Source organism: Dama dama, chromosome 20 (assembly GCF_033118175.1).
Source record: "Dama dama isolate Ldn47 chromosome 20, ASM3311817v1, whole genome shotgun sequence".
Lineage (NCBI taxonomy): Eukaryota > Metazoa > Chordata > Mammalia > Artiodactyla > Cervidae > Dama > Dama dama.
In genome coordinates this window covers 77,522,638-77,544,008 of record NC_083700.1, presented here as the reverse complement: position 1 = coordinate 77,544,008, position 21,371 = coordinate 77,522,638, and the positions used below count along the sequence as shown (strand labels likewise).

The 21,371-nt window shown below is 41.1% G+C and overlaps 1 protein-coding gene across 3 annotated transcripts in view; it reads left to right on the top strand.

Annotated features, from left to right (window-relative positions):
• DNAJC6 (DnaJ heat shock protein family (Hsp40) member C6) overlaps window positions 1-21,371 on the top strand; it is a 177,309-nt gene that overhangs the window by 99,871 nt on the left and 56,067 nt on the right. For 2 of the 3 annotated variants that reach the window (XM_061121685.1, XM_061121687.1), the window contains exons 2-4: window positions 11,623-11,773; window positions 13,199-13,248; window positions 13,356-13,504. In XM_061121685.1, the coding sequence (XP_060977668.1) occupies window positions 11,623-11,773; window positions 13,199-13,248; window positions 13,356-13,504 (350 nt within the window). Of the gene's footprint in view, window positions 1-7,602; window positions 7,725-11,622; window positions 11,774-13,198; window positions 13,249-13,355; window positions 13,505-21,371 lie in introns of those variants that run through there. The other variant, XM_061121686.1, reaches the window with a different exon arrangement.

The window sequence follows — 21,371 nt, the reverse complement described above, 5'->3', positions numbered from 1 at the left end:
GGGAAAAATGTTAGAACCAACCTAGACAGCATATTAGAAAGCAGAGACATTATTTTGCCAACAAAGGTCTGTCTAGTCAGAGCTTTGGATTTTCCAATAGTCATGTATGGATGTGAGAGTTGGACTATAAAGAAAGCTAAATGCCAAACAATTGATGCTTTTGAACTGGGGTGTTGGAAAAGACTCTTGAGAGTCCTGTGGACTGCAAGGAGATCCAACCAGTCCATCCTAAAGGAAATCAGTCCTGAATATTCATTGGAAGAACTGATGGTGAAGCTGAAACTCCAATACTTTGGCCACCTGATGTGAAGAGTTGACTCATTTGAAGAGACCCTGATGCTGGGAAAGATTGAGGGCATGAGAAGAAGGGGATGACAGAGGATGAGGTGGTTGGATGGCATTGCCGACTCAATGGACATGAGTTTGAGTAAACTCTAGGAGCTGGTGATGGACAGGGAAGCCTGGCATGCTGCAGTCCATGGGGTTGCAAAGAATTGGACACGACTGAGCAACTGAAATGAACTGAATCCAATCCACTGACTCATTTGTATGAGAACTGAATTTATAAGAATTAAAATAAAAATTTCTGATTGTTACTACTTAAAAATCACATTGACATACATGATCTCATTTGATCTTTTTGACACCATGAGACATGTAGGGAAGCTTTTTTTCTTAATTTGTTCCAATTTGCAAAGGCAGAAGCAGCTTTAAAAGAGTGAAAAATCATGTGTAGAGTCACACAGATTTCAAGTGAAAAAATTAAGTCTTCAGTCTAAGATCTCTCTGCCCAAAGTCCATCCTTTTTTCTTTAAGATTCCTTGAACTGAGATGAATTGGGAATGATGTTTAATCAGTCTTTGATTTTAGAAGCCAAGGTAGCAGGCTTTTTCATGATATATCTAGTTGTTATCCCCATGTGATCCATTTCTTGAATGATGGAAGCCAAGAATTTGAAGAATCTGCTATAAAACAAGGATGATAAAGCCTTCTGTGGTGATGGCTCTGGTTCTTTGTCCCCTTGCCAAGTATTGAGGAGAAGAAAGAGTATTTTCCTAGCATAGGGGCTAATGGTGCATCTCTTCAAGGTTCCTTTAGTTTTGGGAATTTCTATCCCAACTTTGTAGAAGCCAGGAAAGGACATTTGTAGTTTCATGGCACTTAGATAAGTACAAAGGAAAATGCCCTGTTGGTGCAAAAGAATGTGAATATGAAGAGATAAACATGTCAGAATTTAGATGATCAGTTATTCCTCATACTGGCTGATCTTGAACACTATGGAATGATTCATAATGACTATAAGTGAATGACAAAGACTTTCCAGAGATGGGAAAGATGATGCTGTGTAGAAATGTCTTTGTGGAGGCCCAAAGAACCCACTGTGGAAGGCTGATGTCCCAGGAACTTTAACTGTTACCAAGAGTCGTTTGCCATCTTTTCCTTGTTCTTAATGTACTGGATTATCTTAACAGAGGTGAGACAGTTACTACCATGATGGAGCAGGTCTTAGGTCTTAGAAAGAGAGTCAAGTACTGAAAAATGTTCATGGTAGGTTCCCAGCCTGATTGGAGTTAAAGATCTCTATAGGGCTACTCAGGGGCTTCCTTGGTGGCTCAGACGGTAAAGAATCTGCCTGCAAATACTCAAGGGCTTATGGGCAACATATGCTTATATCTCACAGGCTGGGATTAGAAACTCCTGTGTGACTGTGAACTACTATGCATTATGTGCAGAGGAGGGAGGTCTCTACGTCTATTGAAGGGCAAACTGAATTTTAATGTTGGATCACTTGGCTGTTGTCTTTATTTTATATAACATATTTTAAGTTATAAACCTAATGAATATAAATTACAGAAAGCTTAGAAGTTATAGTCTAGCAACAAAAAATCACTTATCACTCTCCCACTTAGATATAATTGCTGTAACTGTTTTGAAAATGTAGCAGCTTGGACTTTTCCTGGTGGTCCAGTGGTTAAGAATCTGTGCTTCCATTGCAGGGGGCCTGGGTTTCATCCCTGGTTAGGGAGCTAAGATCCCACATGCATTGAAGCATAGCCAAAAAATAAATATATTAAAATAAAATAGAAAATGTTGCAGCTAAGAGCCTGAACTCTGGAGCAGCCTGCCTGAGTAAAATCCTGATTTACTAAGTGTGGGACTTGGGGTGAGTCACTGATGTTTCTTTTCTTCAGTTTCTTCCTGTGGAAAATTGAGATAGTCTGGTATCTCCTTCATAGGATAGGTGTGAAGACTAAATCTCTCTATAAAGAACTTGGGGCTTCCCTGGTAGCTCAGCTAGTAAAGAATCCGCCTGCAATGTGGGAGACCCCTGGTTTGAATCCTGAGTTGGGAAGATTCCCTGGAGAAGCGATAGGCTACCCAATCCAGTATTCTTGCCTGGAGAATCCCCATGGGCAGAGGAGCCTGGCAGGCTACTGTCCATGGGGTTGCAAAGAGTCAGACATGACTGAGCGACTAAGCACAGCACAGTATAAAGAATTTGAGCTTCCCAGTTGGCACCGTGGTAAAGAATCTGTCTGCCAATGCAGGAGACACAGGAGACTTGGGTTCAATCCCTGCGTCAGGAAGATCCCCTGAAGTAGGAAATGGCAACCCACTCCAGTATTCGTGCCTGGGAAATCTCATGGACAGAAGAGCCTGGCAGACTTCAGTCCATGGAGTCACAAAGAGTCAGACATGACTGAGCACACACACTGCATAAAGAGTTTAGATTGGTGCCAGCAATTCAGAAAGTTTGAATTGCTGTTATTTTTATTTTATGTTTATTAAATCATCTGAATTCTTTCTCTAAACTCAAATGTTTTTCTTTTGCAAAAATTAGATTGTACTGTGCATTTTTGTATCCTCTTTATCTCTCATTTAGCCTTTTGTCATGAGCATCTGTACTCTTCTACAAAGTGATGTTAATAGCTAATTTAATAACTAGGAACTAGTTACATTCTTAGAGATAGTCAACCAATTTCTTACTGTGGGACAATACATCCTTTATTGTCTCTTGCCATTGTAAGCAATAACTCAGTGAACATCTATTTTTTTTTTTTTTTTTTTGGCTGCACTGGGTCTTCATTGCAGCCTGCAGCTTGCAGGCTTCTCTAGTTTCAGCACTCAGGCTGTCTTACAGCAGATGGGCTTAGTTGCCCCATGGCTTGTGGGATCTTAGTTCCCTCACCAGGGATCGAACCCACGTCCCCTGCGTGGGAAGGCAGATTTTTAACCATGGAAGTCTCAGTGAACATCTTTTTGCATAAATATTTGCATACCTTCTTTTTCTTTTGGTGACAGTACTTTATGGAGGAACATCCTTTCTTAGGGGTTACCAAGTGAAATTATATGCAACCTAGAGTGTCATAAGCATATTATATATATTGCATTACAGTGAAAGCATATATGGGGAATGCCTACTGTGCATTATGGACTTTACAAGATAAGGCCTTTGTCAACATCTGCCTTCTTATTTCACAATGTTTCTCAGGGTATTTTGTACACAGCTAACAAATCAATTAGATGTTTATGAAAAATACCCACACTTACTTTTCTTATATTTCTAGTTACATTAAGGCAGTTAAGACCAGCCTTAACATTTTTCTGGTCTTCTTAGTAGTCATGTATGGATGTGAGTTGGACTATAAAGAAAGCTGAGTGCAGAAGAATTGATGCTTTTGAACTGTGGTGTTGGAGAAGACTCTTGAGAGTCCCTTGGACAGCAAGGAGATCCAACCAGTCCATCCTAAAGGAAATCAGTCCTGGGTGTTGATTGGAAGGACTGATGTTGAAGCTGGAACTCCAATACTTTTGGCCACCTGATGCGAAGAGTTGACTCATTTGAAAAGACCCTGATGCTGGGAAAGATTGAGGGCAGGCGGAGAAGGGGATGACAGAGGATGAGATGGTTGGATGGCGTCACCAACTCAATGGACATGAGTTTGGGTAGACACCAGAAGTTGGTGATGGACAAGGAGGCCTGGTGAGCTGCGGTTCTTGGGGTTGCAAAGTGTCAGACATGACTGAGCAACTAAACTGAACTGAGCTGAAAACTACATTTATTTTTTAAAATCTATAACAACTATCAGTTCAGTTCAGTTCAGTCACTCAGTCGTGTCCGACTCTTTGTGACCCCATGAATCGCAGCACGCCAGGCCTCCCTGTCCATCACCAACTCCCAGAGTTTACCCAAACTCATGCCCATCGAGTCGGTGATGCCATCCAGCCATCTCATCCTCTGTCGTCCCCTTCTCTTCCTGCCCCCAATCCCTCCCAGCATCATGGTCTTTTCCAATGAGTCAACTCTTTGCATGAGATGGCCAAAGTATTGGAGTTTCAGCCTCAGCATCAGTCCTTCCAATGAACACCCAGGACTGATCTCCTTTAGGATGGACTGGTTGGATCTCCTTGCAGTCCAAGGGACTCTCAAGAGTCTTCTCCAACACCACAGTTCAAAAGCATTAATTCTTCGGCGCTCAGCTTTCTTCACAGTCCAACTCTCACATCCATACATGACCAGTGGAAAAACCATAGCCTTGACCAGATGGACCTTTGTTGGCAAAGTAATGTCTCTGCTTTTTAATATGCTATCTAGGTTAGTCATAACTTTCCTTCCAAGGAGTAAGTGTCTTTTAATTTCATGGCTGCAGTCACCATCTGCAGTGATTTTGGAGCCCCCCAAAAATAAAGTCTGACACTGTTTCCACTGTCTCCCCATCTATTTCCCATGAGGTGATGGGACCAGATGCCATGATCTTAGTTTTCTGAATGTTGAGCTTTAAGCCAACTTTTTCACTCTCCTCTTTCACTGTCATCAAGAGGCTTTTTAGTTCCTCTTCACTTTCTGCCATAAGGGTGGTGTCATCTGCATATCTGAGGTTATTGATATTTCTCCCAGAGATCTTGATTCCAGCTTGTGCTGCTTCCAGCCCAGCGTTTCTCATAATGTACTTTGCATATAAGTTAACTAAGCAGGGTGACAATATACAGCCTTGAGGTACTCCTTTTCCTATTTGGAACCAGTCTGTTGTTCCATGTCCAGTTCTAACTGTTGCTTCCTGACCTGCATATAGGTTTCTGAAGAGGCAGGTCAGGTGGTCTGGTATTCCCATTTCTTTCAGAATTTTCCACAGTTTCTTGTGATCCACACAGTTGAAGGCCTTGGCGTAGTCAATAAGGCAGAAATAGATGTTTTTCTGGAACTCTCTTGCTTTTTCGATGATCCAGCGGATATTGGCAATTTGATCTCTGGTTCCTCTGCCTTTTCTAAAAGCAGCTTGAACATGTGGAAGTTCTCGGTTCACGTATTGCTGAAGCCTGGCTTGGAGAATTTTGAGCATTACTTTACTAGCATGTGAGATGAGTGCAATTGTGCGGTAGTTTGAACATTCTTTGGGATTGCCTTTCTTAGGGATTGGAATGAAAACCAACCTTTTCCAGTCCTGTGGCCACTGCTGAGTTTTCCAAATTTGGTGGCATATTGAGTGCAGCACTTTCACAGCATCATCTTTCAGGATTTGAAATAGCTCAACTGGAATTCCATCACCTCCACTAGCTTTGTTCATAGTGATGCTTTCTAAGGCCCACTTGACGTCACATTCCAGGATGTCTGGTTCTAGGTGAGTGATCAATCACACCATTGTCATTATCTGGGTCATGAAGATCTTTTTTGTACAGTTCTTCTGTGTATTCTTGCCACCTCTTCTTAATATCTTCTGCTTCTGTCAGGTCCATACCATTTCTGTCCTTTATTGAGCCCATTTTCGATCATCTCAAATCTTTTTTGGACTGATACTTAGTATAAGTAAATGAGCAAACAGCTGACTAATAGACCTGTGGGAAGAGACTCTCTCCCAGGAGAGATAAATTTGATGTCACTCCGTGAGTAAGAACAGGTCAAATCATAGCCACGGTGAGTTCTCATGACTTGGGGGAGATAGGATGCTGTTTCTAGTTTCCTAAACATTAGGAGTCCCAAGAAAAACTTGTTTATCACATCCTTAGACGTGACACGGGAGCAAAGTGCAGTTCTCTCGTGCTTATCTTGGGTGGGATTAGATTTTATAATGAAAAGACATCACATAACAGGATCCTACCTGGAGCCTTAGGGGCACAGACCTGGACTCTTTCTCCTTGGTGGCATTCTCATGCTCTCTCAACTCTGACCTCCCGCCCTCTTAGACCTTCAAATCTCCAAAGACTCTTTCTAAACCCAGGGTATGTGTTCTTTGCATGAAGCATTTAGAAAAGTGTTAGAGTTGGCAAGATCTGGATTCCTAAGAATGCAGACTCTTTCAACCATTTAGTGCAAGGATTAAAAAACTTTCTCTATAAAAGACCAGATAGTGAGTACATTAGATTTTATGAGCCATAAGGTCTCTATGACAGCTCTTCATCTTGGCCATCATAGCATGAAAGAAGCCATAGACAGTGTGTAAATGAATGAATATAGCTGTGTTCTACTAAGACTATACTTATAAACATTGAAATTTGACCTTCATGTAGTTTTTAACTGTGTTTAACATTATTCTTCTTTTGACTTTTCCCCCAATCATTTAAAAGTGGTAAAAGCCATTCTTATTTCACAGACTGTGTAAAAACAGACAGCAGACTGGATTTGGCCCATGGACTGTGGTTTTGTCAACCCCTGATCTATTAGTCACTGTCTTCCTTCTGCATGTCACTGTTTCTTTCTTTGTTATGTCTCTTTTCGAAGACTTTCTGCTTTTCCTCTTAACAAGCTGAGTCTCCAAAATCCTTTTGAGATTCTGTGCTTCTGACACTCACATAGCTCATTAGGGAAAGCCAAAATACCCTCCTCAAAGCCCTGTAACGTCAGATAGTGTCTTTCTTTTCTTTTTTGTGTCCTGGTTAGTTTGACATATAACTTGGGTAGAGAGAGGTTACAGACGTTGTAGCTCTGCCAGATGGTTCTGGTTTCTGCAGGGTTCCAAGGCTCTAATGAACAGAGCATGCAGCCTGAGTGATGGTAAGAGCCTGATTTTTAGATAATCAAGGATATTTATATCTTTTAATAGGTTGATGTCTTGGAGTTCTATTCCAGCATGAAATTGAGAGCCAGAGAGAGGTCTGAATAATCACTTTGGTGTCATCTCTTAGAGCAATAATACATGAGAAGGGTGTTCAGGCTGGAATGGTAACTTGGGATGGAAGTGAGGATTTATAAGCATATGTTGCTCTATCCTTGCTGTATTTAAAATGAAAACACAATGCAGATTTTTATGTGTGAGTGTGTTTAAAGGGAAATAACATGGCCTTTTTCTTACAGAGGCAGGACACAAGAGAACATTCTTAGATCTGTGGCCCTAGCCCTCGCCTGTGAGGAGCTGCTCATTGGACTGGCTCCTGGCAATTATGTAGGGCTGTGAAGCAGTGGGGGCGACAGAGGCTCAGCTGCCCGAGTAATGAGATTGGTTTGGTTGGTCTGACAGATGCAGTGATTTGTGAGAGGGCTTGTTGGGAGGACAGCTGCTGCTGAGAGCAGCCAGATGAAAGGCAGACGTGTGGGAGGTGGAGAGGAGCAAAGAATTGGAGAGGGATGGCTGTGTGTGAGGCAGGTGAGGATCCCCCTGAATACAGCTGTTGAAACTGTGGACTGGAATGGGGCTGTGGAGGAGTGTGAGATGGGAGAAGCGGCATAGACTTTGGTGCAGACTTGGGCTTGAATCCCTGGCTCTGTTGCTCATTAGCTGAGATCTTAGGTGAGTTGCTACCCCTGTTTGAGCCTCTGTTTCTTTGCCTTTAAAATGGGGATAGTAAGCACCCTCCTCATCTCCCACAGCATGAAACTGTACTAGCATAAAAGTCCAAGTGGAGTTTCTGGTGCCTGAGAGAACTTGGTAAGTGGTAGACATTACAAGTGTTTATTCCTGTGTCTGTTCATTGATTGTTCTTTGAAATTTCTAATAGAGCCTTGTTTTCAAATAGATGGCTAATGGTGACTTGGCCATCAAAAGCTCTTGTGATCAAGGGATAAGCACATCACAGTCAGCATGTATTTATAGGTATGTGTTTGAACTCCTGCAGCTCATAGGAGTTTAGTAGACATAGTGAAGTATGGTTTAAAAGAACAACTACCTGGCCAGTAAACACAACAAAAGATACCTCCTCTTCTGATAATTAGGGAAACCACAAGTAAGACCAAAAGGAGATGTCTCATTCACCAGGTTGGTAAAAATGTTAAAGTCTGACCATACTAAGTGTCAAGGAGAATGCAGTTTGAAAACATGAAAAGCAATGTTAATGTATTACCTATGGATACCTCCATATGTAAGAAAAGTTTAAAGAAATTATTTGGAATGATAAATATCAAATTCAAGATAGTATTAGGAGAAGAAAGAGGGATACATTTGTCCAGGTTGCCTCATCCCAAACTCTGCCCAAGACTTACTAGCCGATGAGCTGTATCCCACCCTTAGACAAGTGGCTTAACCTCTGCGCCTCGGTTTTTTTGATGTATGAAATGGAAAAATAATATTATCTACCTCATAATTATGCTTCTGGGATGAGTGAGCATAGGTAAGATGTTTAAAATAATACCTAGCAAATAGTGCTGTATGTGTTAACAATTCAGGGTTTTATTACATGAATATTTTATTATTCTCTGTTTTTAAAAATATAAAACACTGCAATTTTAAATTTATAAATATTTCAGTATTATAAAAGATAAGGACTACATGTAATATAACTACAATATCATTATTATACCTAAAAATTAACAATAAATCCTTAATGTTGAATACCCAGTTAATTGTTCAAATCCTTATTGCCCATAAATGTCATTAACTTTTTATTTATTTATGTAATTTTTTGGCTCTGATGAGGGCTCCAACCCATGTCCGCTTCAGTGGAAGCTCAAGAGTCCCAACCACTGGACCACTAGAGAATTGTCATTAACTTTATATGGTTTGTTTGGATTAAGTTCCATGCATTGTACTTGGTTGATTGGTCTTTTAAGACATTTTCACCTATAAATTCCTCGTCCAACTTTCCTTTTTCTGGAAGTTAATTTTTAAGTTTTACTGAGGTATCACTGATGTATAAAACATCACTATATTTAATGTATACATCTTGATGAGTTTAGATATATGCATATAGTCATGATACTATTACTACAACCTCCAAAAATTTTCCTGTGTTCTTTTGTGTGGCTTGCTTTTTGTTTTGTAAGACCGCTTAACATGAGATCCATCTTCTTCTTCTGTTTGTTTTTAAATTTTCTCTCCAGACTTTCCACAGACACATTTAACCATTGTCCACATGCATGTATCTACCTGTCACTTAAAATAACTGATTAGGTTGGAACATAGATGTGCATCCATCCCCCTGTCCTGAGGGAGGTATGAAGGGAAACTTAGTCAGCAACAGAGTCAGAGTTACAGAGGTTTGCTCCTGTAAACTAAATAAGTTCCTGTGTTCTACTATACCTGAGATCCAGAGCTCTATCCTCTTAACATATTTTGAAGTATACAACAGATACTGCATTTAAAAAATAAAAAGAAGAGATGCCATTCTTGCCCTTTGTCATCATAGAGTTGAAAAGTGAACAAAGAAGAAAAAATAGCAACATAGGAATTTCAGGGTGCAGCATAAAAATAGTATAGCTGCAATCGGTTGACTCCTTAATATAGTGGGTACTATGCTAATAGTTTAAGATACACTCATTTAATGTTTTCTGATGAAGTAGGCATTATTTTAATCCAAATTTCATAGACAGCAAGAAAGAGGCTTAGAAAGGCTTCCCAAGTTCTTACAGTTGGGAATAGCAGGGCTGGGCCAGAACCCAGGTGACAGGGACTCAGAATCGTACCTGCTGGTCTGTACAACCTGCCTGGCTGTTGTTTATATTAGCTTCCTCTGCACAGATTCCTACCTCCTTCATGAATCAATCTTGATAAGCTAAGTTATGCTATGGTAAGAAACAGTCCCCAGATGGGATCAGGGTAGCTTCTAATAATAAAGGGATATTCCTCATTCATGCCACATATTCATCAAGGGTCAGCTGAGAGCTCTGCCACCAACTCCTTACTCTGGGCCCCAGGAGTCCTGGATAGAGGAAACACAGTCTCAGACCTTGCCAGCTGCTGTGCAGAGAGAGAGAGAATATGAGAGTGAGAACTGATGAGAACTAACAGTTCAGCGCTCCATCCTGAAAGTGATACATAACACTTCCACTCACAAATCATAGAGTGCTGGTTTTCAAACTAAGCTAATTTTGTCAGTGTCGAGGCATCACTGACTCAATGGACATGAGTTTGAGCAGGCTCAAGGAGATGACGAAGGACAGGGAAGCCTGGCGTGCTGCAGTCCACGGGGGTCACAGAGAGTCGGACACAACTGAGCGACTGAACAACAAGGGTCATCTTTGGCTGTCATAACTGGGGCTGGGGGATGCCACTGGGAGAACTCTAGTCACTAGAGCTCAGGGATGCTGCTGAACGACCTACGATGCACAGGGCAGGTTTCACACCCCCACCGCCTTCCACCACCACACACGCAGCAAAGAAGTATTTATTTGGCCCCAGTGTCAATAATGTCGAGGTTGAGAAACTCTGGACTAGAGCCAATCACAAAGAGCAGAAAGTACAATTTTATGGAAATGTCAGGGAGGAGAACCTGACAAACTGGGCAGATAACACCAATGATGACCTCTGTGCATCCTCAGGCCCAAAAGCTGTTATAAAGGCCCTTCAGAAGATATTTTCCCAGGATGGAATTGAGCTATTACCTTATGGGATAGCCAAGGAAGGTGTCTTCTAGCAATGTTAACTCCATCAGTGGCCAGAGGAGGCCCTCAACTCACTTCTCAGTCAACCGCTGCTCTTTCTTCCTCAGTACGGCCTGATAGAAGCTTAATTCAGGCCACATGTGCAATTTAAAATTTTTTAGTGTTCACATATTTTAAAAAGTAAAAAATGATAAAATTAATAGTATAATCTTCAATTCAGCATATCTTAAAATGCTGTCATTTTAACATGTCATCATTGTAAAAAATGTATATTTTACATCATTTTTACTGTCTTTGACACTGGGTGTGTATTTAATACTCACAGCATGTCTCAATGTGGACTAACCACATTTCCAGTGCTCAGTCGGCACGTGTGGCTACTGTATTGGATGTGCAGCTCTGGGGGTTTCTGCTCAGGGACTTGGGGAGGGAGTTTCCTTGGTCTCCTTTGAGGAGCGACAGCACTTATTGATCAGTCAGTAAGTTCTGGGAGTGTGACATAACTTGCAGAAATATCTGTCCCAGACTCCCAAAGATGGTCTGTGTATGTTCCAGGAACAGAGATTGGTTTCTTCTGTGTGTGTGTGTGTGTGTGCATGTACATGCGTGCTCAATTGCTAAGTCGTGTCCAACTCTTTGTGACCCCATGGACTGTAGCCTACCTGGCTCCTCTGTCCATGGGATTCTCCAGGCAAGAGTACTGGAGTGGGTTGCCATTTCCTTCTCCCGGGTATCTTCCAGACCCAGAGGGTGAACCTGCATCTTCTGCATTTCCTGCATTGGCACGCAGATTTTTTTTTACCATCGAGCCACCTGGGAAACCCGTTACCTCTTTTTCTGCTATTACCTCTTTTTCTGATTTCTGTTGGCAGGTACCTCGTCTCCAGACATGGAGCCCAGCTATGGCGGAGGTCTTTTTGACATGGTGAAAGGAGGGGCAGGGAGGCTCTTTAGCAACCTAAAGGACAACTTGAAAGACACTCTCAAAGACACGTCTTCCAGAGTTATACAATCTGTTACCAGGTATGTGCGTCCTTCCCTGTACATTAATGGACTTTGCGCCCCCAGAGGATCTGGTTACCTGCCAACTGCTTATCTGGCTCAAAGACTCTCAATTTTGTGATGTAATTGCTTGGGGTCTGATTGAGGAATGCCATTGAAGTCATCAGATTGAGTCTTTGAGAAGCTACAAGCACAGGCTAGGAGGACTTGGCTCACTGGTATATTAGAGGATAGTGGTTACCATCCCTGGCTTTCAAATCCATCATCCTGGATTCTAATGCAGTACCTGCCCTTGATAACCTAAGGCACATTAACTAACCTCTTGGAGCTTTACTTTTATACTCTGCTAAGTCCGACTCTTTGCGACCCCATGGACTCTAGCCTACCAGGCTCCTCTGTCTATGGGATTCTCCAGGCAAGAATACTGGAATCGGTTGCCATTTCCTTCTCCAGGGGATCTTCCGGACCCAGGGATCAAACCCAGGGATAGAACCTGGGTCTCCCACATTGGAGGCAGACGCTTTAACCTCTGAGCCACCAGGGAAGCCCCCCAAGATTTATGTCTTTAGTGGTTCAAGAATTAAGTGAGATAATAATGCACATGCAATCCAAGTAAGCAGTACTTATGGATTGTATTCAAAACAGAATTTGGTTTTTATATTTTAATAGCCCTTTAAAATTTATTTACTGGGAGAAGTTTCCTACCCTTGCCCTGTATGAAACTTTTACAAGCGGGCCATATGAATTCTTTTTTTAAAATTAGGAATTAGAAAGTTCTAGGGTTCCTTTAAGTTATAGTGTGCTATACTATGCTAAGTCACTTGAGTTATGTCTGACTCTTTGTGACCGTATGGACTGAAGCCCACCAGGCTCCTCTGTCCATGGGATTTTCCAGGCAAGAATACTGGAGTGGGTTGCCATTTAGTTACCATATGTAGTTTTAAAGCAGAAATCTATATGTGTAGTGCAATATATTAATCAGCATTTTAATTTTTGTTCAAATATAATTTTATCCTTTACTTTCAATCTCCAATTAGCACCTTATAGGCCTCAAAAAAGGGTCTTTTGTTTTTCTGCCATGACTTCCTCTTCCACCCCCTTGCTGCTGACACTTAGGGGAACTGTTTTCCTGTGGGTGAAGAGGCTGAGACAATCAGTGTTAATAAATAAGCAGTGTTTTCTCTTCTGAGATAGATTCTGTTCATGAAGTGGCATCTACAAAGGGTTTTGGGGTGCCCCATTTGGAGGGGTAGATGTGGGCTCCTGAGGGTGTGGGTTGTCTTCTGTCAGCAATGCTTCCTTGTTAGAGAGAAGATGGCCTTGAGGGAAATCAAAATATGGCTACCGGATGGAAATGTCCCAGGATATGATGTGCAGGTGACTGAGAGAGAGATCTTGGGATATTTGGATCATTTTAATGAATGCCCTTTCCTGTTTTGCCTTTAGCTACACGAAGGGAGATTTAGACTTCACTTACGTTACCTCCAGGATTATTGGTAAGTTCCTCATGTTTATTGACGGCTCAGTGGCTCAGCTCTCAACTGCTGCGCATTGTGACAGCAGACCTGTTTAACCGATTTTCTTTCTGTGTTAACCTTCCCAGTGATGTCCTTTCCTCTGGACAGTGTTGACATAGGATTCAGGAATCAGGTTGATGATATTCGAAGCTTTTTGGATTCCAGGCATCTTGACCACTACACGGTGTACAATCTGTCGCCCAAGTCTTATCGAACTGCCAAGTTTCACAGCAGGGTAAGGAATTTTAGACCTGATCACAAGGTTGAAGACGTAACAGGGTATTTTACCCTCAAAGAGCTATGCTTAAAGCCTTTGCCCCTAGGCACATGGAGCTGAAAAACTATATACTATCTACACTTCTCTACCTATAAAATTCTTATTAGGCTACTATAAGATATTCTGAAGCTTTTCCTTGGGTGAGAACATTTGCAGGGAAGTTTCTCTGTCAATGAGGTACCAGCTATTTGGGGGCCTCAATCAGCTGTGACTGGTTGCTCGGTTGTTAGGGCATGTTGCTGTGTGGCTCAGTGAAGACTGGACTGCTCCGTAGGGCAGTTGGAGACCCTTATACTGGGGCACTAATGGCGCCTTTCACCCTTCCTTATTGCTGCCTTGGCGTCACATTGAAGCAGTGTGGTGGGACCAGTAGAGACACACCAATTTTAATGGAGATAGCTTTCTGACTTTTGGTAGAGGCACATTTTTCATAAGTGAGGTATAGCACGTCAACAGTCCACACTGTGGGTTCGGTGATGCGATTGCTCATATTTATAGTGGTGACACCGGCAGCAACATTTTTAGAGCATTTGCAGTGTGCCAGGAACTTGACATGCAATATATGATTAATTCCCTCAGCAGTCTTCTGAAGTAGATAGAGAAACTGAGGTCCAGAGAGGTGAGGTAACTTGCCCAGGATGATAAGCACAGGTTCTTAGCCATTACTCTGGGCTGACAGTATTACCTGGAAAACTGATGCATCCTCTCAAGAAGCTTTTGGGACTGGGCAGAGAAAGAGTTCTAGTTTCAGGCTGGTTAAGGATCAATGAGAGCTGGCTTTGGTTTGAATCTGATGCCAAGTCTAATATTTCTGGCCACTGAATTCGATTTACTCACTAAAATAATAAGGCTTTTTCTCTCTCAAGAACACTTTCAAATGTCTCAACTTAGCCTTTAGCTATGATTGGTTCTGCAGCTGCATCTGGATTTCTTAATAAATAGAAAGGGTTTTTTACACATTGGACCCTGTAAAAGTGAAGTGTTAGTCACTCAGTCATGTCTGACTCTTTGTGACACCATGGACTATAGCTCACCAGGATCCTCTGTCCATGGAAATCTCCAGGCAAGAATACTGGAGTGGGTTGCCATTTCCTTCTCCAGGGGATCTTCCCAATCCAAGGATCGAACCCATGTCTCCCGCATTGCAGATGGATTCTTTACTGTCTGAACCACCAGGGAAGTCCTGTGAAAGTGAAACTTGATTTCAAATATGCAAAATAATATCTGGCTGTGTTTACTATGTATCAAGGATCTCAGTTTTGATGCCAGAAAACATTTTGCTCCAAATTTTAGTTGCCATTAATAATCTCTGGGCCTCAGTTTCCTGATCTGTAAAATCTAGAAATTATTCTGTATGCTCTCTTAGACCACTTCTTAGCCTAATGTTCAATAAGATAAGGGAGAATTTTGTGAAGGATTCTCTTTTCTCAGAGTGTTTCCAAATAAGGTAAGAGGTCACCCAGTGGTTCTCAAGATTTAATGTACATCAGAATCTCCAAGAGGACATTTAAACTCCCAGACCTGGCCCTTCTGCTTCAGCAGAGGGCTGGGATGAGAAGCTGCCATGCTTACAACTTCCTGGATGTTGCTTCTGCTGTTGCCCTGGGGACCACTCTCTGAGAAGGACTGATAAAGCTGTTCTCAAGTGGTTTGCTCTAAATTCCCATTCTGTAACAGATTTTAAATGCAGCTCGTTCAAATTTCACTATAATTAACTGCTCTTCCAACTCTTATTCCATCTATTACCTTGTTGAGAGCAAGTAAATTGGCATCCACAAAAATGTGGGTAGATATTTTATTTCTAATTCAGCAAATCTTTTGAATTGATCTTTTTGGTTTAAAAGCTCAGTGCCATCATTTTCTTTCTTCTTTTTTTCAATTGAAGTTTTGTTGATTTTCAGTGTTGGGCCAATCTCTGCTTTATAGCAAAGTGACTCAGTTATACACAAATGCCATTATTTTCATAAATGAAGGACCATGAAACATCCTGCATAATATTCCATAAAAATTTTATTTCATCTTGAAATATTTGTGATAGTCTGGAAAATTTCCCCTCTGGAAGTAAATAAAGATATAATATCATTATAGAAGTATTCATGCACATGAATATATGCATATGTGATTATGCATATATACATACATGATTTATAAAAGCAATCTCTATAAAGAGATTTAAAGAAAGGCATCAGTTAGTATAAGCATATATTTTTGTGACCAGACTTAGCAGTCTTACCAAAGGAACCAGAAACTGAACATGGAACACCTGCCTTGGGCTGTTCTCACTTGCCCTCAAAGAGTAGTTCAGTTCAGTCGCTCAGTCATGTCCTACTCTTTGCAACCCCATGGACTGCAGCACGCCAGGCCTCCCTGTCCATCACCAACTCCCAGAGCCTGCTCAAACTCATGTCCATCGAGTCAGTGATGCCATGCAACCATCTCATCCTCTGTCATCCCCTTCTCCCCCTGCCTTCAATCTTTTCCAGCATCAGCGTCTTTTCCAAGGAGTCAGTTCTTCGCATCAGGTGGCAGAAGTATTGGAGTTTCAGCTTCAACATCAGTCCTCCCAATGAATATTTAGGACTGATTTCCTTTAAGATTGACTGGTTGGATCTCCTTGCAGTCCAAGGGAGGGACTCTCATGAGTCTTTTCCAACACCACAGTTCAAAAGCATCAATTCTTTGGCACTCAGCTTTCTTTATAGTCCAACTCTCACATCTGTACATGACTACTGGAAAAACCATAGTCTTGACTAGACCTTTGTTGGCAAGGTAATGTCTCTGCTTTTTAATATGCTGTCTAAGTTTGTCATAGCTTTTCTTCCAAGGAGCAAGAGTCTTTTAATTTCATGGCTGCAGTCACCATCTGCAGTGATTTTGGAGCCCCCCAAAAAATAAAGTCTCTCACTATTTCCTCTGTTTCCCCATCTATTTGCCATGAAGTGATGGGACCAGATGCCATGATCTTCATTTTTTGAATGTTGAGTTTTAAGCTAGTTTTTTTTCACTCTCCTCTTTCACTTTTATGAAGAGGCTCCTCAGTTCCTCCTCTCTTTCTGCCATAAGGGTGGTGTCATCTGTGTATCTGAGGTTATTGATATTTCCCCCTGCAATCTTGATTCCAGCTTGTGCTTCATCCAGCCCAGCATTTAGCATGATGTACTCTGCATATAAGTTAAATAAGCAGGATGACAATATACAGCCTTGACATACTCCTTTCCCAATTTGGAACCAGTCTGTTGTTCCATGTCTGGTTCTAATTGCTGCCTCTTGACCTGCGTACAGATTTCTCAGGAGGCAGGTAAGGTGATTTAGTATTCCCATCTCTAAGAATTTTCCACAGTTTGTGGTGATCTACACAGTCAAAGGCTTGGGCGTAGTCAGTAAAGCAGAAGTAGATGTTTTTCTGGAACTCTCGTGCTTTTTTGATGATCCAATGGATGTTGGCAATTTGATCTCTGGCTCCTCTGCCTTTTCTAAATCCAGCTTGTACATCCAGAAGTTCTCGGTTCATGTACTGTTCATGCCTCGCTTGGAGAATTTTGAGCATTACTTTGCTAGTGTGTGAGATGAGTGCAATTGTGTGGTAGTTTGAGCATTCTTTGGCATTGCCTTTCTTTGGGATTGTAATGAAAACTGACCTTTTCCAGTCCTGTGGCCAGTGCTGAGTTTTGCAAATTTGCTGGCATATTGAGTGAAGCACTTTAACAGTATCATCTTTTAGGACTTGAAATAGCTCAGCTGGAATTCCACCACCTCCACTAGCTTTGTTCGTAGTGATGCTTTTTAAGTCCCACTTGACTTCGGACTCCAGGATGTCTGGCTCTAGGTGAGTGATCACACCATTGTGGTTATCTGGGTCAAAGAGCAGGGAGCACGCTTTTTAATTTGCTGCCTAGAGTGATGCCTGGCCTGGCTAGGATAAGTTTCTCAGATGATCAAATGTGCCAGGTATTGTTGAATACGTAGATATCGAATAAAAATTTGATTCTTGTTCTCAAGGCACTTCAGCCTAGTTGAAGAAAGAAGCCAGGATGTTCTCAAGACAAATGGAAATAATATTTACAATACACACTGAGGAAATTTAGTGAAGGGAGACAGCAGTGAGAGCTGGACCCCAAAGCATGAGTAAATCTCGTCTAGGTGAAAGAGTAGGGTTATTTCTCCTCCATGCAAACTGTAGAGGGTGTCTTACACATGTCTTCAGATCTGGCCTCTGTGCCTCTAGCTCATCTTTCACTGTTCTTCTGTGAGAACCCATGCTCCCACCAGGGGAGACACACTATCTCATCCATGAGCTGCTCCCACTCCCTGACAGGACACTCATTCCACAGCCCCACTCTTTCTTTTTTCACCTGACTTTGCTAAGGCGAGGATTTCTGCATGTCAATTCCAATTCTTTCCCCTAAAAGACAGAACTGCAGTACATCGTTAGCCCTTTACAGATGGTCCCAGAACTCCACAGAATGGAACTGGACCCTCTGACTTCACTCAACCCTCAGGTGCATGTCAGGAAGACAGTCCCGCAGCCTTAGAATTTTCAGCATAGCTCTGTTTTCGATAGGTCTGTATCTCTTTCTAAGTCTCTAATCCTTTCTCTTCCCAACACTAACACTGCAAGCTGATTTGCATCACATTGTTGCATGACTTAGAAAAGTGTTCTTGATTCTCATCTTCCTATTCCTGAGGACTGATATCATTTTCTTCTCCTTCCAGACCAGTGGATGACTAGGTCTGCAATTAAGTCTTATTTTAATAAATGTAGATGGCCAAGGCTTCCATGGATACCGCTGTTGGAAGAGACCAAACACAAGACCAGTTTTGTGTAGGGACTCACAGGAGTGGATCTCTGTCTGCGTCTCTGTTCCTTGAATCCTGAACTCAGCCATTTTACCTTTTTATTATGTGGTGTGTGTTTAGAGATAAAGGTGGTGGTGACAGAGACAGGCTGTTTCTAGGATGATTTTATTTTGCTGAGCGGCATCATTCTTTATTTTGATTAACTTTTATGCTTAGAAACCACATGCGTTGACAGCAATCATATGCAATAATTAAATAGCAGTTTCTTAGTATTTGCATATGTAGGTATGGATGAAAGTGTTAGTTGCTCAGCCGTGTCCGACCCTTTGGGACCCCATGCACAGAATATTAAAATAGGACTCTGTGTTTAGTTTCAGTTTTAGCAGAGGATTTGACTCAAAACAAAGCATAGCCGATAGCCCTGCGTTCATAGTGTTAGAATTCCTATTCAGGACTACAGAGGAGGTGTTCAATGTCAATTTTTTGCCTCTTCTTAGCCAGTATCCACCTTGAGGAAATAAAAGTCATGCTGTTGACAGTGAAGTCCTGGAGACCAGTGAGATGCATCATCTAAACCAGATGTTCTGAATCTAAGTTAAACAAACATGAATCCATTGTATATTTTGATTCATGCATGGACTTCAGAGTTTAACCATGTCTTTTCACTCCTATTTTTTCTTTATTATGATAGAAGACATACAACATAAACATACCATTTTAGACATTTGTAAGTGTACAATTCAGCAGCATTAAATACACTCATAATAGTGTATAATCATCACCAGTATCTATACCCAAAGCTTTTTCATCATCCCCCAAATATACACTGTACTCATTCACTCTGAGTGAGTGTATGTGTGTGCGCACTGGTTCCATTTCTGCACAGAAGTTTTGTAGCTATGTCCTAGAGTTTCAGGAACCACTGCTTTATATATTTCTTGGTGTTATTGTTGGCAATAAATGGAAAAATGGATGAAAGGCCAGCAAATCTAAGCTGCCCTAAAGTTCTTACATCCTGATAATGTGAATGTAAGTGCCACTTTGAGCCTCCTTCTCCCTCTGTGCAACCAGGAAGGAGCCCAGTTAGTAAAATAGAAAAGATAAACCCAGCTAATTCTTTTAGAATCTTATTTTATTGCCACTATTTCTAAACTGCCTAATCTTGTAGAATTTCTTCCTCTTTGCAAATAATTTAATTTTAGGAAAATATATGATCAAGTTGGGTTTCTTAAAGGGTTTGTGATTTTTTTGAAGGTCACCTTTTTTTCCTTTTTCCTTCCAGAACTCACTAAAGAGGTCACCATATCTCCTAGTTGTTTCTCTTCTGGTTTTCTGGATGGTGAGGAGTGTTGGCCATAGAGGAATGACTTTATAGATTATATTCATCTCTCCTCTGTCACTGTGCATCAGTGTAAGGGCAGGAAATAATGGGGCAGAAAAACACCCCTGGCCTGTGAGTCAGAGAACCTGAAAGTCCCACATTCTAGTTCTGTAGCCTTCAGTGACTTGACTGTCTTATTAACCTTGATAAAAAAAAAATAGCCCCCACTTCCTAACTACCTCAGAAATGTATGGACTTATAGTTAATAATCATCAGTGTACAAATTTTTATTATTTTTTACTGAGGTGAAATTCATATGATGTGCACAAAAATAATCCTAGATTCACATCTCAACTGTTCCTATTTTGGGTAAGTCACTTCATCTCATCTAAAACTCATTCTCCTATAGTAAGTAGAGATGACAGTAAGGATTTCCATCTCACAAATACTTAGAATATTTTTCTGTAGGTGTGCGATAAGGAATGCATTTGATAGCAGTGTCTGGCTTAGAGTAAGCCTTCAGTAAGGGGAAGCTATAATCACCATTACTAATAATAAGATGCCAAATAAGCAATTGCCTGAAGTATCTCTGTCCTCCAAAAATGGAATCAGATTCTTAAAACATTGGATCTGACTCTTCAGTTTGATTCTCTATAGCATCTTTTGCTCTTATGCTCAGCAAACGGGATGCTGTGTCATCTCCTCTCTTGCCCAGGGAGACAGAAAGATGAAAACCAAATGGCATTCAGCCCTGTGCTGTTTCGGCCTCCTGTAATCCATATGGCGTTTTCTGCTGTCTGCTTCTCCAGGAGGGGTTCAGAGAGACTGCAGGCAGCGTGATGAAGTGTCACCTGCCCAAGGATTGTGCCCACTGCACAAAGCTGTGAACCTCACAGAGCTACAGAAACCTCTTGCAGTGATTCATTTTGTTTAAAAATTTTTTGTTTTTTTTTTTTACACCTTAATGTTTTTCCCTTTTAGACAGAGTACATGCTTTTAAAAAATTCTAATTGTATGTTTGTCTAATGTTTGTATAATTTTATATCAAGTAAATATGTAATTATGGAGTACTTTAAATTAATATTATTTACTTGATTACTTTAATGATTCTGAACAATTGGTGTATTGTGCCAAGAACAGTTTAGCCAGCTTTTAGCTGAGACTCATTATAGATATTGACATTTAGTATTTATAGGGGTGACATATAATTTCTAAAAGGTTTAAAAATGCTGCCTGAATACTGCTTGAGAAAATAAATTTTCTACACTTTTACACAGTCACAATCTAAAAATACAACAAAATGATTCACCATTCCTTCTTCAAGATCTTTTACACATAGACAAAGATAAATCATATTATAAGAAGAGATCACCACATAGGGTTCCTTCCTTGGTTCTTTCACTCGTTCGTTCACTCAGCAAATACCTCCTGAGTGCCTGCCATTGGACTCGCATGTGGACTCTGGACTTGGGTTACAGAAACAAAAGCTGGTCTCTCTTCTCCTGGGGTTTAGCGTCTAGATGGGGAGATAGATGTAAACAGTTAATCTGAATACGGATTGTCAGTTAGCTGACACTTACTGTGTTTGTCATGCTTCTTAATTCTTACAGCTGCCTTGTAATGCCCACTTTTACTTCACACACAAGAGAATTGAGTCTTGGAGAGGTTAGCAACTTGCCAAAGGTTAGTTAGGTAGTAAGTGGTAAA